This window comes from Chelmon rostratus, chromosome 21 (assembly GCF_017976325.1).
Source record: "Chelmon rostratus isolate fCheRos1 chromosome 21, fCheRos1.pri, whole genome shotgun sequence".
Taxonomy (NCBI): domain Eukaryota; kingdom Metazoa; phylum Chordata; class Actinopteri; order Chaetodontiformes; family Chaetodontidae; genus Chelmon; species Chelmon rostratus.
Genome location: NC_055678.1, coordinates 16,706,949 through 16,718,398, shown reverse-complemented (window position 1 = coordinate 16,718,398; position 11,450 = coordinate 16,706,949). Strand labels below are relative to the sequence as shown.

The following is an 11,450-nucleotide window of genomic DNA, read 5'->3' as shown; positions in this document are numbered from 1 at the left end:
GAGTGAGATGTTCTCGAACAGCGATGGTTTCCATAAATAAACAGCATTACGCTGGCAGTTTTAACAGAAGTGGGTAGGATTAAAATGCTGAGGAGCAAAGGGAGCCAAAGTAATGTGATTAAATGTAATTAAGAAAGCAGTTAGCTCCGACAGACGGAATCAGTCAAACTAACCCAATCACAAAGAAGACGATGGCGTAGGTCAGCACTTTTTTTTTTTTTTATTGTTGCAGCATACAGTGGTAGATCTCATTGAATAAATATATTTGAATAAATAATTGCAATGTGCAAAATATATATTCATTAGGTACAAAATAAAACCTGAGAATCATGCAGTGGGATTTTTACAGAATCATTACAATCATTGAGGATTGTCGTATCTTGCTTTGGAAGAACAGCGTCAGACAATAACAATATTTCATCCAGTTAGTGCACAGAATCTGCCACCTGCTACAACAGGGGTTTTACCTGTCATGCAGCAAGGATACAGAGGTGTCAGAGGGCAATTTGGATTATTATGTAAACAATTCATCTTCAGGAGAGGCATCTTCATGTGCTGGCTGTTCATTTTGAAAAGGGGACATACAGAGGCTATGACAGATGGTCCACAGAAGGCTTGCGATGGTTGTGAGCTGACAGCTGTTGAATTTTAAAAGTGGCATCTTCGCCTGGCTGTTACATCTGTAGGTCCCTTTGAGATTATACAGTTTATTATCATACAGCACAGACAGGAGAGCAAGCCAAGACCAAAGACAGTGGCGACACCTACTGGCTGTTCTGCAGAGTTGCAGCCATAAATACGCAATACAATAATGAGGGCGCACAGAAGACATTTCAGAGGGTGGCTGAGTGGGATCATGCTGTTAGCAGCACCAGTAGGAATGATATCTTGTGTGGGAGTCCAACTAACACACATACAGTCTAGTCTTTAAGATGAGTCTACAGGGGCAGTGTTCTCACATGGATCAATGAACAGGAAAATGTACTCAAGCATGGATCACTGGACCAAACAGACGTGTCACTGAAACAGAGATTATAATCAGATTGCACAATACACAAGCACTGTTACATAAATGGTGCAGAGGTGTTGAATTAAAGCAGATAATCCTTGAATACAGGCAATTCAAATGATTAACTACTGTACTGCAAACACCTCCGTCGTTGTCAAGACCCCCAGAGAGCCCCAGCGGGTCTTTTTCAGCATTTCTTGAGTTAACCACTTTGTCAGACTGCTTATTGTCTCCTGAGGAGACCAATAAACCACAGCAGTACAATTAAGTTGTATTTTAGATTCATAAAAGTGCAGCAATTCAAAACATGTATCAAGTCTTTGGCATAAAATCATTTATGAGAAAAAAATAGAACAACAATGAGCAAAACCAGCTGACTGAGGTGAAAAAACAACAGGTGAATTGTTTTGTGAAGGTCTGGGTACATTTCTCTTCAGCCGATAACGGCGCTACCGTAGTCCTCCTCTGTTTCCACTGGAGACAGAGTGGACATTTGTTTGTTACAGTTGGAAAAGGCAAATTTCATATTCAGGTTTCAGTTACGCTTTTGCTACAAGAGAGCTGCCTTGCTTTTCTATGTGACAATGCTGTACATAATAAAAGAGCATCCTGTGTTCCTTTAAACACAAGTTAACGCTCACCTGCTTCAGGCGTAAACTTAAGAACAACACTTCTGCTTCAGCAGGACGTTCCAATACTTTCCACTCCAGGAATGAATTAGCTCATGTAATCAGAAATAAACTGAATTATCAGCCACTACACAGAGCTAATATGGTATAAATAGGACACTTTAGACTTCATATATGTTAGTAATTTTCACCTAAATGCATTAAGAGGCCACAAAGGCACTGCATGTTTTATTTCCCTTTACTGGAGGATGCCAAATGTTAGTCCCCAATCTTATGGTTCGGGTGAGGGTCGGGATCTTGCGTCAGGGTAGTGAAGGAGCAGGCTTTACCCAGCTGGTACTGCTCATTAATGGGCCCATCCAGCTGCACAGCTGGCCTCTCCTTCACCCCGTTCTTTTTATCAAACTCTGCAGTAATCTCAGCCAGCGTCTTGCCCTTAGTCTCTGGTAAGGTGAACCCAAGGAACAAAGCTGACACAAAGCACACGACCAAGAATGGCAGGAAGCAGAAGTTCCCCAGGCCGCTGACAATGAAGGGGATCAGCATTCCAGCCAGGAACAGGCTCATCCACATGAGCGAGCCAGCGACCATGTACGCCGCCGGCCGAGCTGCCTGGTCAAAGATCTCGGCTGGTAAGATCCCCGACACCCCTGCTGGTCCCAAGCCAAAGCTGAGGATGTAGGCGAACACACATGCCATGCTGAGGTAGGCCATCCCGTCCACCCCGTGGCTCTGGAGGGTAAGAGCTATAGTGAAGACTACACTCCAGCAAGACATAAGACAGTACCCTCCCACGAGAAGGGACCTGCGGCCCACACGTTCAATCAGCAGATTACTCAGGATAGAAGCAGTTAGCTCAGACGCCCCCGTGCCAATGGTGACGTACTGGATTTTCTCTGGAGGGATGCCCGCTGCGAGAAAGATGTAGGTAGCATAGAAGTAGATGGAGTCATTGCCGCAGAGCATCATGGCAGTGCTGGCAGCCATAACCGTTCTGAGCTGGGCTCGCAGGTTGCGATTCTTAAACAGGGCCCAGGGCGTTGTGGCAGGGCCCGCGGATCCAGAATTTAAGGCCTGCTGCTGCTGCTCCTGAAGCATCTCCTCCATCTCCGAGGCAGGAGCCTCCCCGCCACGAAGCCTTCCCAGCGCTCGGACACATGCATCCCTGTCTTCACGGTCAATGAGGAGGTACCTGGGGCTTTCAGGGAACCAGGGTAGGGTGAGGAGCTGGAACAACCCCGGCAAAGCGTTGCTCGCTAGTAAGTAGGGCCAAAGAGGCTCTGTGCCCAGCAGTGCGGTGAGTCCCACAATCTGACCCATGAAGATCCCAAATGCAGTGAACACAGCAGAGGAAAAAGCCACAGCACCTCGGAGGTGCTTGGGGGCGCTTTCACCAAAGTACATCGGCTGGACGTTCATACTAACTCCTGAGTTGATCCCCACCAGGAAACGGGCAAAGACAAGCATCTCATATGATTTCGCTACCCTGCATGTCAACACAAACACAGCGCCAACAAACAGGAAGGAATTATTCAGAAGCAGCGAGTTCTTCCTACCAAAGCGGACCGCCAGAGGCCCGGCCAACAGCGCCCCGAGCCAGCCGCCCAGAGGGAAGGCGGACACAACAAGACTCCACATGAGGGTCACCTGAGGTGTCTCCAGACCGACGCCCCAGCGCTCCATGTAGGTGTCGTTGATGAAGACCTGGATGTAGCTGGTTGGAGCGTTGATAATAGAGATGTTGTAGCCATACTGGAAGGTGCCCCCAATGGCAGCGCAGAACACGGTCAGAGCAAGGATCCTGATGGAGGGTTTGCTGGTTTGATTGGGCTCAGTGTCGTCTGTGGAGTTCATCTTAAATCCGGCTGTCCTACATGAAAAGCAAACGTGTGTGCCCTTACCTCCGTGGCCAGCAGCACAAATGCCTTACAAACACTACAGTTAGCTATTTAGGGTTTTAGCATAATAGATAACTTTCTAGCTCAATGTTTGATTTGATTTGGACTTCTATAACTACGTTAACGGTACTGTCGCAGCGAGGTGCGAAAGGAAAGTGACATTGTACCGGTGAGCCGGTTTATGGGTGTTTTTTACCTCAGTACTACCTTGCAGGTGAAACAGCCTGAAAATCGCGTATGAACAGTAGCATTGTAGCAGTGCTTCTGCGTTCAATTTTTCTTCTTCTTATTTTTATTATTATTATTAATAATAATATTATTAGTAGTAGTGGTATTAATCTTCTGAGCTGAGATGACAACGTCTACAGCTAAAAATGAAAGAAGTACCCTGGCAGTCCATACTGAGGGCTTCTCGACTCTATGCATCCTATGTGCGTTGAGTATTTTGATTGGTTAACATCAAACTAAAGCATTATGTCATCTTTCTGCGACTGTTACTGTCAGGAGTAGGTGGAAAGATGTGAGTAAACGCTGGCATATCGATTTGCATTTCTTACTTGAGAAATATTTATGCATGACCTATTACGACACTATAACGTCGGAGTCGTAATAAAAAAGTATTTGAGTTTCAAATACAGACATTTGAATAAACAGAACAACATGGGAAGCCAAAATTAGCTCACTAGCTAATGCTAACGTGGGCAAGTCAGGCCAGCTACCGTAAAATGTAATTTACATATTCAGCTCCGAGTGGAGTGATTTTCAGCATTTGTCCTTCGAGGAGCCACTTGAAAAATAAAGCTGTATTGTCAAAAGAAGCTACAACCCTGGTTTATAGTCAGTGCAAAGTGATCTATTTTCGTTTCATCCCCCCCTTTTGGATTTAACGTGGTAACGTTGTTTGGACTATGGCGCGAGTGAGATTCTGAGCACTAAAATCCGACTCTGCGAGTAGATTATGCTGTAAAAATTATACAGATTACATAGATGTTCATGTGTTTTGCATTATCACCACCGTGCACGCATATTTATGCATTTAAATCTCAGCTGCCAACCTGGAAGTTTACCTACTAGTCAGCAGTCAGGAGTCTTTGATGTTACTGCTTTGCAAACAATAGATACAGTAGATTACCAATGCCTAACACGAAAGTGTCAGATTTCATGGCTGCTAAGTGTTGTCCACTGCCTTAAATCCTAACTTTTGTTTCCTTTCCTTTCCTTTTCTCCAACAGGGCGCCATCCCCAACAAAGAGGAAGGAGGATGACAGAAGTAAACAGAGAGGCAAGGAGAAGTCGGGAGCCACGAAAGAAGGAGCTGATAAGGGCCGGGGCCGAGAGAAGAACCGCGCACGGCGCAGTGCTTCCAGTGGGAGCAGCAGGTCAGATGCTATTCTTATATAATCTTATCTTATATAATTTTATTATCCAATTTGAGTGTTCATTGTTGCATTTTTCATATTGATTCATTTTTCATTGGATGAGAGGTGCTCTGTATTGTATCATTTGCTCTGACGATACCCTTGGGCCTTCTCTTTACTTTGGACAATGCGGGATGAACAGTTTTAAACCGGTTCAGCCACTTCTTCCCATCCTTAAATCTGCTCTTGCTTAGGTCCAGCTCCAGCTCCAGCAGCAGCTCAGGCTCCAGCTCCGGCTCCTCCAGTGGCTCCAGCTCCTCTGCCTCCAGCCACTCGGGCTCCTCCAGCTCTCGCTCCTCCTCCTCCTCCTCCTCGTCCTCTTCACCGAGCCCCAGCCGCCAGCGCCACAACAACAGACGACGCTCACGCTCAAAGTTTGGACTTAGTTCTTTTAATATATAACTGAAAAATGTTGGAATCTCTCCCACTGCAGTCAGTAGTAAACTCATTAATGAGTAAAATATTAACTGATATAAATATTTGACTTTAGGTCAAAATCAGTGAAGAAGGATGACAGAGACCGGCGCCGTAGGAGCCCCACACCCAAACCCACCAAGGTCTACTTGGGCCGGCTGACCAGAAATGTTATCAAGGTGACTGTTTTACCACACTATTGACCTCATCAGGCTGATGCTGTTTTGTGCTGGTTTACAGTACTGTTTACACTGCTTGCCTGACTGAATGTAAACCATCTCAAGTATTTGTGTGATCCTTGTCAGCATTGTGCGTCAGGGCAAAAAGCAGCGCATGTAAAAGGCAGCAAATATATTTCCAGTATTAGGAAACAACACTTTTTCCTCACATTTCTCTTTTTTTCTGTGATTATTATGTTAGGATCTCCATTCTATAACCAGGGATGTCATAATGTGTATTTTCCTAGCAAGGCGAGTAACAGACGAACACGGCATCGAGCTGTTAGTAGATTATTTGAAGTGCAGATGCTGTTTTTTTCTAGAGCATGTGGAAATGAGTGCAAGATTAAGACACAGTGACAGAGTAACCTAGGAACAGTCTAACTTTTATGCCCTCAAATGATCTTCCCAAAATGTTGCTCAGCATATTATATGGTAGTGAAGACCTACAATAAAGCAGCACTCAAAAAGCAGGTAAGTAAGTGTGGAGGTAGTTTGAATAAGAAGCTTTCACGGCGTGCAGTTGCCTCGAATCCACATTAACTTTAAGTGTACAGGAGCTGAGCATTTGAATCAGAGTATGGACGTGAGCCAACAGGAAGCAATCAGTGACACAGTAAAAAGGAAGGAAAACAGAGGACATTAATTGTGTGATGTTTGCAGGCTGCGTTACCTTGTTTATACAGGGGCATCATTTCAACAATAAAAGAAATGAGTGTTTATACACATGAATGATTAAAAAGATTGATTAATAATTCAGCTGTTGCTTGAATTATGTAACAATGCTATTACCTTCTTCTGGTTATAATAAAATTATTCTTAGTGCATCTTGCCTTCACAGCTGAAATCCACCTGAAGCTGTTCTCATGTGGCATGAATTCCTTTTATACAAGGAGCTGACATGGTACTTAGAGTAAAGAGAAGCAGAATAAGGATATAAATATAGAATTACATATAAATGTGTCTAGATGTCGTGGCAAATTTCAAAGTGTTTTGCATTGTGCCTTGGAAGGAGCACATCCAGGAGATCTTCTCCACTTATGGCAAGATCAAGATGATCGACATGCCCATGAACCGCGTCCACCCTCACCTGTCCAAAGGCTACGCCTACGTGGAGTTTGAGACACCTGAGGAGGCGGAGAAGGCCCTGAAACACATGGACGGAGGTAAGAACAGACTGTATAACAGCTGTATTCTGTATGATTGTATAAGTGTAGGTTGAGGCTGACAGACCGCTCAGTGATGAGCTTGTTTCTTTGTGGCACTTTTACTAATGTCTCAAATTAATGGACTATTTTTTATCACGCTGAAATGCCAAACCCACAGTATTCTTAATTTCCTGTCTTTCTTTTCCCTTTCAGGTCAGATCGACGGTCAGGAGATCACAGTCACAGCTGTGCTGACTCCCACAGTGCGCCTACCCCCCCGCAGGCTGTCCCCTCCTCGCAGGATGCCTCCCCCACTACCAATGTGGCGACGCACTCCACCTCGAATGAGGAGAAGGTGAGCAGGATGTGATGAGTACCGGCTTTGGAAATGGTGCAGCAGTGCTTTATTTGAGGAGCAAATAATGCAGATTATCGCACAAGTGCTGCTACTCTAAATTAAAATACAGTCTGTATTTTACTGCTTGTTGCTATGACAATCAGAATGTAGAATGTAGGTAAAATAAGTTAGGTTTTTTTTCAGCTTTTTTTCCATTTATTTCTCATTATTTCCTCTCTGTCTCCGTCGCTCTTTGTCCACCTTTCACCTTAATCTGTCTTTCTACCTCTCCTAGGTCTCGGTCTCCACGGCGACGCTCTCCAGTGCGACGCAGGTCTCGATCGCCCGGCCGCCGCCGGCACCGGTCACGCTCTAGTTCCAACTCCTCCCGCTAGTGATTGGGAAACCCTTCCTCCTCCCCTCTGCTGTGTTCTTTTGATCATCGGTGTGACCAAACAAACATGAAGGAAATACATATTTTAGTGGTTTAACCATCAGAACCTGCGTGATGAGAACATGGACACCAAAATTCCTACTGTATCCCTGATGGAATAATTTGGGCGGATGATTTTTGCTAACATTATAGCAAACGCAGTTTTAAATGATGAGACATAAAACTGAGACAATGAGCTCTCAAGCTAAATGATAAGTAACGTACTACTTATAATGTAACTGTCGCAGTTTTGTGGTGGTCAGTAAAGCAGTTTATTCAAATCCCAGAAATACTGTTGAGTTTTGGAATCAACAAAATGCAAAAAACAATGAACAGACAATTGCACAATTTGTGTATGACACAGTATGCACCATGGAAGTTACAAATATAAGTTAAATGTCTTGCTTTTTTTATAAGTAGCTTCTGCCACTTGAGTAAGATCGCGGATCTTGTGCTGTGAAGTCATTAGGCCTGATTCGGCCTAACATGGGCTCATGTTTAGGATGCATCTGTGTACAGTACATCATAAACCTCACACAGTGAACAAGTTTCAATCCAAATTTCACGCAAAAGTTTGAACGAATTTCCAGTCAGCAAAGAAAACGTAAGCCCATGCATGTTTCCACTCGCCACGTATTATTATCAATTAGCCGTTACTACATCGAGATAAAGAGTTGATGGTGATAATTATCCCGTCATTAAGTCTGGTGCCATTAAAGCAATTGCAGAAGAAAAGCCAAGCGGAAAATCTTTTTTGCGACATTCAGACTTTTTTTTAATTAACAGCATAATCACTGTTTTATTTTTGTTTTTTTTACACACACAAATAGAAAATGCTCATAAAAACAGGTGACTGCACTTAAGTGTGTTACAGTCATCTACCATCATATATTACCGTCATGTAAGCGTGGAGCAAATCATCTTGTGGGATCATATGGTCGATTGTAGTGTCTGTGTTCTCATCACCGAAGCAGCAGGTGAACTAATGACTTTGAGACGGTCTTAAAATCATCCTACTGTACAGTACAGCAGACAGCGTTCATCTGGCAGAGCCCGGATGTTAACTTTCATTGTGGTCCAGTGCAATCAATTACTGTTATTGAATTACAGATGTGACATGGTGCTACTGGTCATAATTGTTGTTTTAAAGCCATCTCTTCTCTAACCCTGGCCTTTGTTAGTGTATGACGCCGCAGCATCACTTCTTCCAGTAAATCACAGTTACAAAGGCAGCTATACAAGTGAGTCATAAGTCAAATATCAGTTAGCAGTGTATGTCTGTTTCAATAGAAGTCTGGAAATGACACGGTGGTTATTACAGTGTCGGTAGAGGTCAGAAGGTTATCGCGTGTCTCGCTGGTGCATCAGGAATTCCTGTTCTTTTTTCCAGCTGATTTTTATGTGTCACACTGTGATCTTCTGATCCAGACGTTTGTGGTTTTAGCTCTGGGATCAACAGTTGTGCTAACTTGTTCTCTTCAGAGGCGGACTGATGCAACATGCTTGACTTGGTGTATGTGTGTGATGGCTTGACAATAAAGTTCATGGTTTGAACTGTTAAAAAACATGTTTGTCTGTCAGTAATTCAGATACATTACACCATTGCTGAACTCAGCATGTGTATTTAAACTTTACTTTCAGGGAGCAACGTTGAGCAACCCAGTCACAAGGTGTCACACAGGGTGTTGCTCTTTCTCTCGAATGAGCAATGAGGGGCGTGTGTCCCCCTCATATTGGCTGCATTCATATCAGAGATTTGTCCTCTGGGAAGTCGGAGCCTCCTCAGTTAGTGTTCAGAATCAGACAGTCACATTCACTTTCGCCAGATCTCAGAAACCCAGGATGCATTTCTCCATCAGCTGCGGACTGTCTTTCATGTGTGCTAACATGCTGCTCTTCCTTCCTGCGCAAGGTGAGTGTGATACTGTGATAACAGACTGAACTCAAAGCAGCGTACACAGCTGATGGGAGCCGCTCATTACAGTTCTGTAACTGTGTTTTGCATTGTAGGGCAACTTCAGCGTGCCACACCTGAGCCCCCGAACCAGCTGCCAGTCGCTCCCCCCTGCTGTATGGAGGTCTCACAGGCCCACATCAGGGAACCTGTGAGCGCCTGCTTTGAACAGATGGAAGGCACGTTCCCCAACTGTAAAATACATGCATACATGTAAGTAAGGTCTTCACACACAAGGTTCGCTCACGGTCACGTTGTGTGCCAGAAAACGGCCCCTGCGAAGTTAATCATAAGCTGAGGAGAAACAATGTGATGGAGAGAGCATCGCCTGCATTGTCCTGTAACTTATTACATCACTTAGCTATATACCCTGTGCATTAATCGGGCGCTGGAGACTAAAAAGAAAGAAGAGCTCAGTTGTTTTTCAACCTGCAAGAACTTTACCTGCTTACTGTTTAACATTTTATGTCTCATTTCTTTAAATGGAGCAGCCAGGTTGAGGTTTTAAGGGGAGTGACAGGCTGTGACAGTTTGTTAATGAACGACACCATAGTGTCGACATCCTAAAGTTGTGTTGTCGCCCTTCTGCTCTTCAAGAAATTGTTACACGTCCTCCGTTACTCTGCCTCCATGCCAACAAAAGAGCGGTGTGTCAGTGTCGTCATCCTGTCCCTCAGCATGAAAGCCTTTCCCCAAAACGTCTCACAGTGCTTCGACTGCATTTTTCATGACTCATGGCACATGGGTACATATGAAAAATCGTTTATTTTTTTCTTATCTGCCCCTTCGCCCCTTTAGTTTCGTCACTGTGAGTCAAGAACTTTGTGTGGATCCTAAGGCCAGCTGGCTGCCAGAAAGACTCCGCAAGTTACAGGAAGTAAGTCCAGAGAACTCCCTCTCACACTGGAATTTACAGCTGAAAGAAACACATCTTGTTCATAGTCTGATAGGAGGTGGAGTTCAAGAGAACATACACAACCCTTTCTAGTTTTATTGCATTAAACCGACAAATCAAATGCAGCTTAAATAGAGGACATTTACAGTTCTGTAACTGTTTTTTTCAACAGAGAGGAATATTTTGCAAAATCCTGTGAAAGGCCTTCAACAAACAAGGTGAAGATGACGCATCATGGCCTTGAATTTGTCAATTAACTTGATTAAATGTTCCATTTTCTCTGTTTTTAAATGCATTAAACAATATTAACAATGCCTTTGTAGGTATCTTAACCATTTGCTAAACTATTAAAGATTACTTTGAAAAATGCTGTCTCTGTGTCATTGGTGTTGGCATATATTAGCCCTGTATAGCAGGAGTTCTCAAACTCATCACTCAAAGTCCTACATCTGACTTTCAGACTCCTAAAGCACATGAAAACTGCATGACGATAACTGGAAACTCAATGAAAAAAAGCTGTCAGACCTCCACCAAGGAGGAACAGTCTTCATCTCAACAAACGACTCCTCTTCTGGATCCCCGGAAGCCAACAAAAACACTCAGTGGAACCTGTGGAACTGTAAAATGATGATTAAACCAAAAGCTGCTGGCTGCAGCATCATATTTGTCCCATAGTCGACCTTTTCATCCAACTCCAGTACATGGAAAAGACAGGAAAGAACACTTTTTTGACACCTGATCTCGCTGCAGTTCCATCAGCTGTTCTGGATGTGGCACCCACAGTTTGACCTGCCTAACACGAGTACCTTCACATTTTTAGTTGAGGTTTTCATATTAATAGCACAGCTTGAAGTATCCGACTAAAAATGTCCTGTAAGGCAGGAATTGAAACCGCATGAGTTCACACAGATGGTTCCACAGTTAAACATTTCATTGTGGTGCGTCCGCTTTGACACGAGCTGTTTGTGGTGCTTAAAAGTGGCTGAACTGAAGCCTTTGGGTCACTACTCGACATTTCTTGGCTCGCACATTTGGTTTTCAAGCTGTGAAATATTTTGTGTCTTCTGTGACATCACACCGTTACTGAAAACTATACG

General features: G+C 43.9%; 3 protein-coding genes across 3 annotated transcripts; 2 read left to right on the top strand and 1 right to left on the bottom strand.

The window, feature by feature from the left end:
* Window positions 1–234: 234 nt before the first annotated feature.
* On the bottom strand, window positions 235–3,675 carry LOC121624989 (solute carrier family 2, facilitated glucose transporter member 11-like). The gene has a single exon (XM_041962988.1). It carries the CDS (start codon window positions 3,490–3,492, stop codon window positions 1,897–1,899), a length of 1,596 nt encoding a protein of 531 aa, XP_041818922.1. The 5' UTR covers window positions 3,493–3,675; the 3' UTR covers window positions 235–1,896.
* Window positions 3,206–9,060, top strand: LOC121624990 (RNA-binding protein with serine-rich domain 1-B-like). Its single transcript, XM_041962989.1, has 7 exons — window positions 3,206–3,321; window positions 4,769–4,915; window positions 5,149–5,328; window positions 5,445–5,547; window positions 6,599–6,752; window positions 6,948–7,089; window positions 7,367–9,060. Coding segments are annotated over exons 1-7 (828 nt in total). The 5' UTR covers window positions 3,206–3,319; the 3' UTR covers window positions 7,467–9,060.
* Window positions 9,061–9,304: 244 nt separating this feature from the next.
* Window positions 9,305–10,626, top strand: ccl34b.9 (chemokine (C-C motif) ligand 34b, duplicate 9). The gene is made up of 4 exons (XM_041963445.1): window positions 9,305–9,416; window positions 9,515–9,671; window positions 10,257–10,335; window positions 10,526–10,626. The coding sequence occupies exons 1-4, from the start codon at window positions 9,347–9,349 to the stop codon at window positions 10,550–10,552; spliced, it is 333 nt and encodes a 110-aa protein (XP_041819379.1). The 5' UTR covers window positions 9,305–9,346; the 3' UTR covers window positions 10,553–10,626.
* The last annotated feature ends 824 nt before the right edge of the window (window positions 10,627–11,450 follow it).

Excerpts from the sequence above, each read along its gene's own strand:
- ccl34b.9 (XM_041963445.1), top strand. The coding sequence starts at position 9,347 with ATGCATTTCTCCATCAGCTGCGGACTGTCTTTCATGTGTGCTAACATG. Across the intron at positions 9,417-9,514 it reads GCTCTTCCTTCCTGCGCAAG|GGCAACTTCAGCGTGCCACA; the intron begins GTGAGTGTGATA and ends TTTGCATTGTAG. Across the intron at positions 10,336-10,525 it reads GACTCCGCAAGTTACAGGAA|AGAGGAATATTTTGCAAAAT; the intron begins GTAAGTCCAGAG and ends TTTTTTCAACAG.
- LOC121624990 (XM_041962989.1), top strand. Across the intron at positions 4,916-5,148 it reads GCTTCCAGTGGGAGCAGCAG|GTCCAGCTCCAGCTCCAGCA; the intron begins GTCAGATGCTAT and ends GCTCTTGCTTAG. Across the intron at positions 6,753-6,947 it reads CCTGAAACACATGGACGGAG|GTCAGATCGACGGTCAGGAG; the intron begins GTAAGAACAGAC and ends TTTCCCTTTCAG.
- LOC121624989 (XM_041962988.1), bottom strand. The coding sequence starts at position 3,492 with ATGAACTCCACAGACGACACTGAGCCCAATCAAACCAGCAAACCCTCC.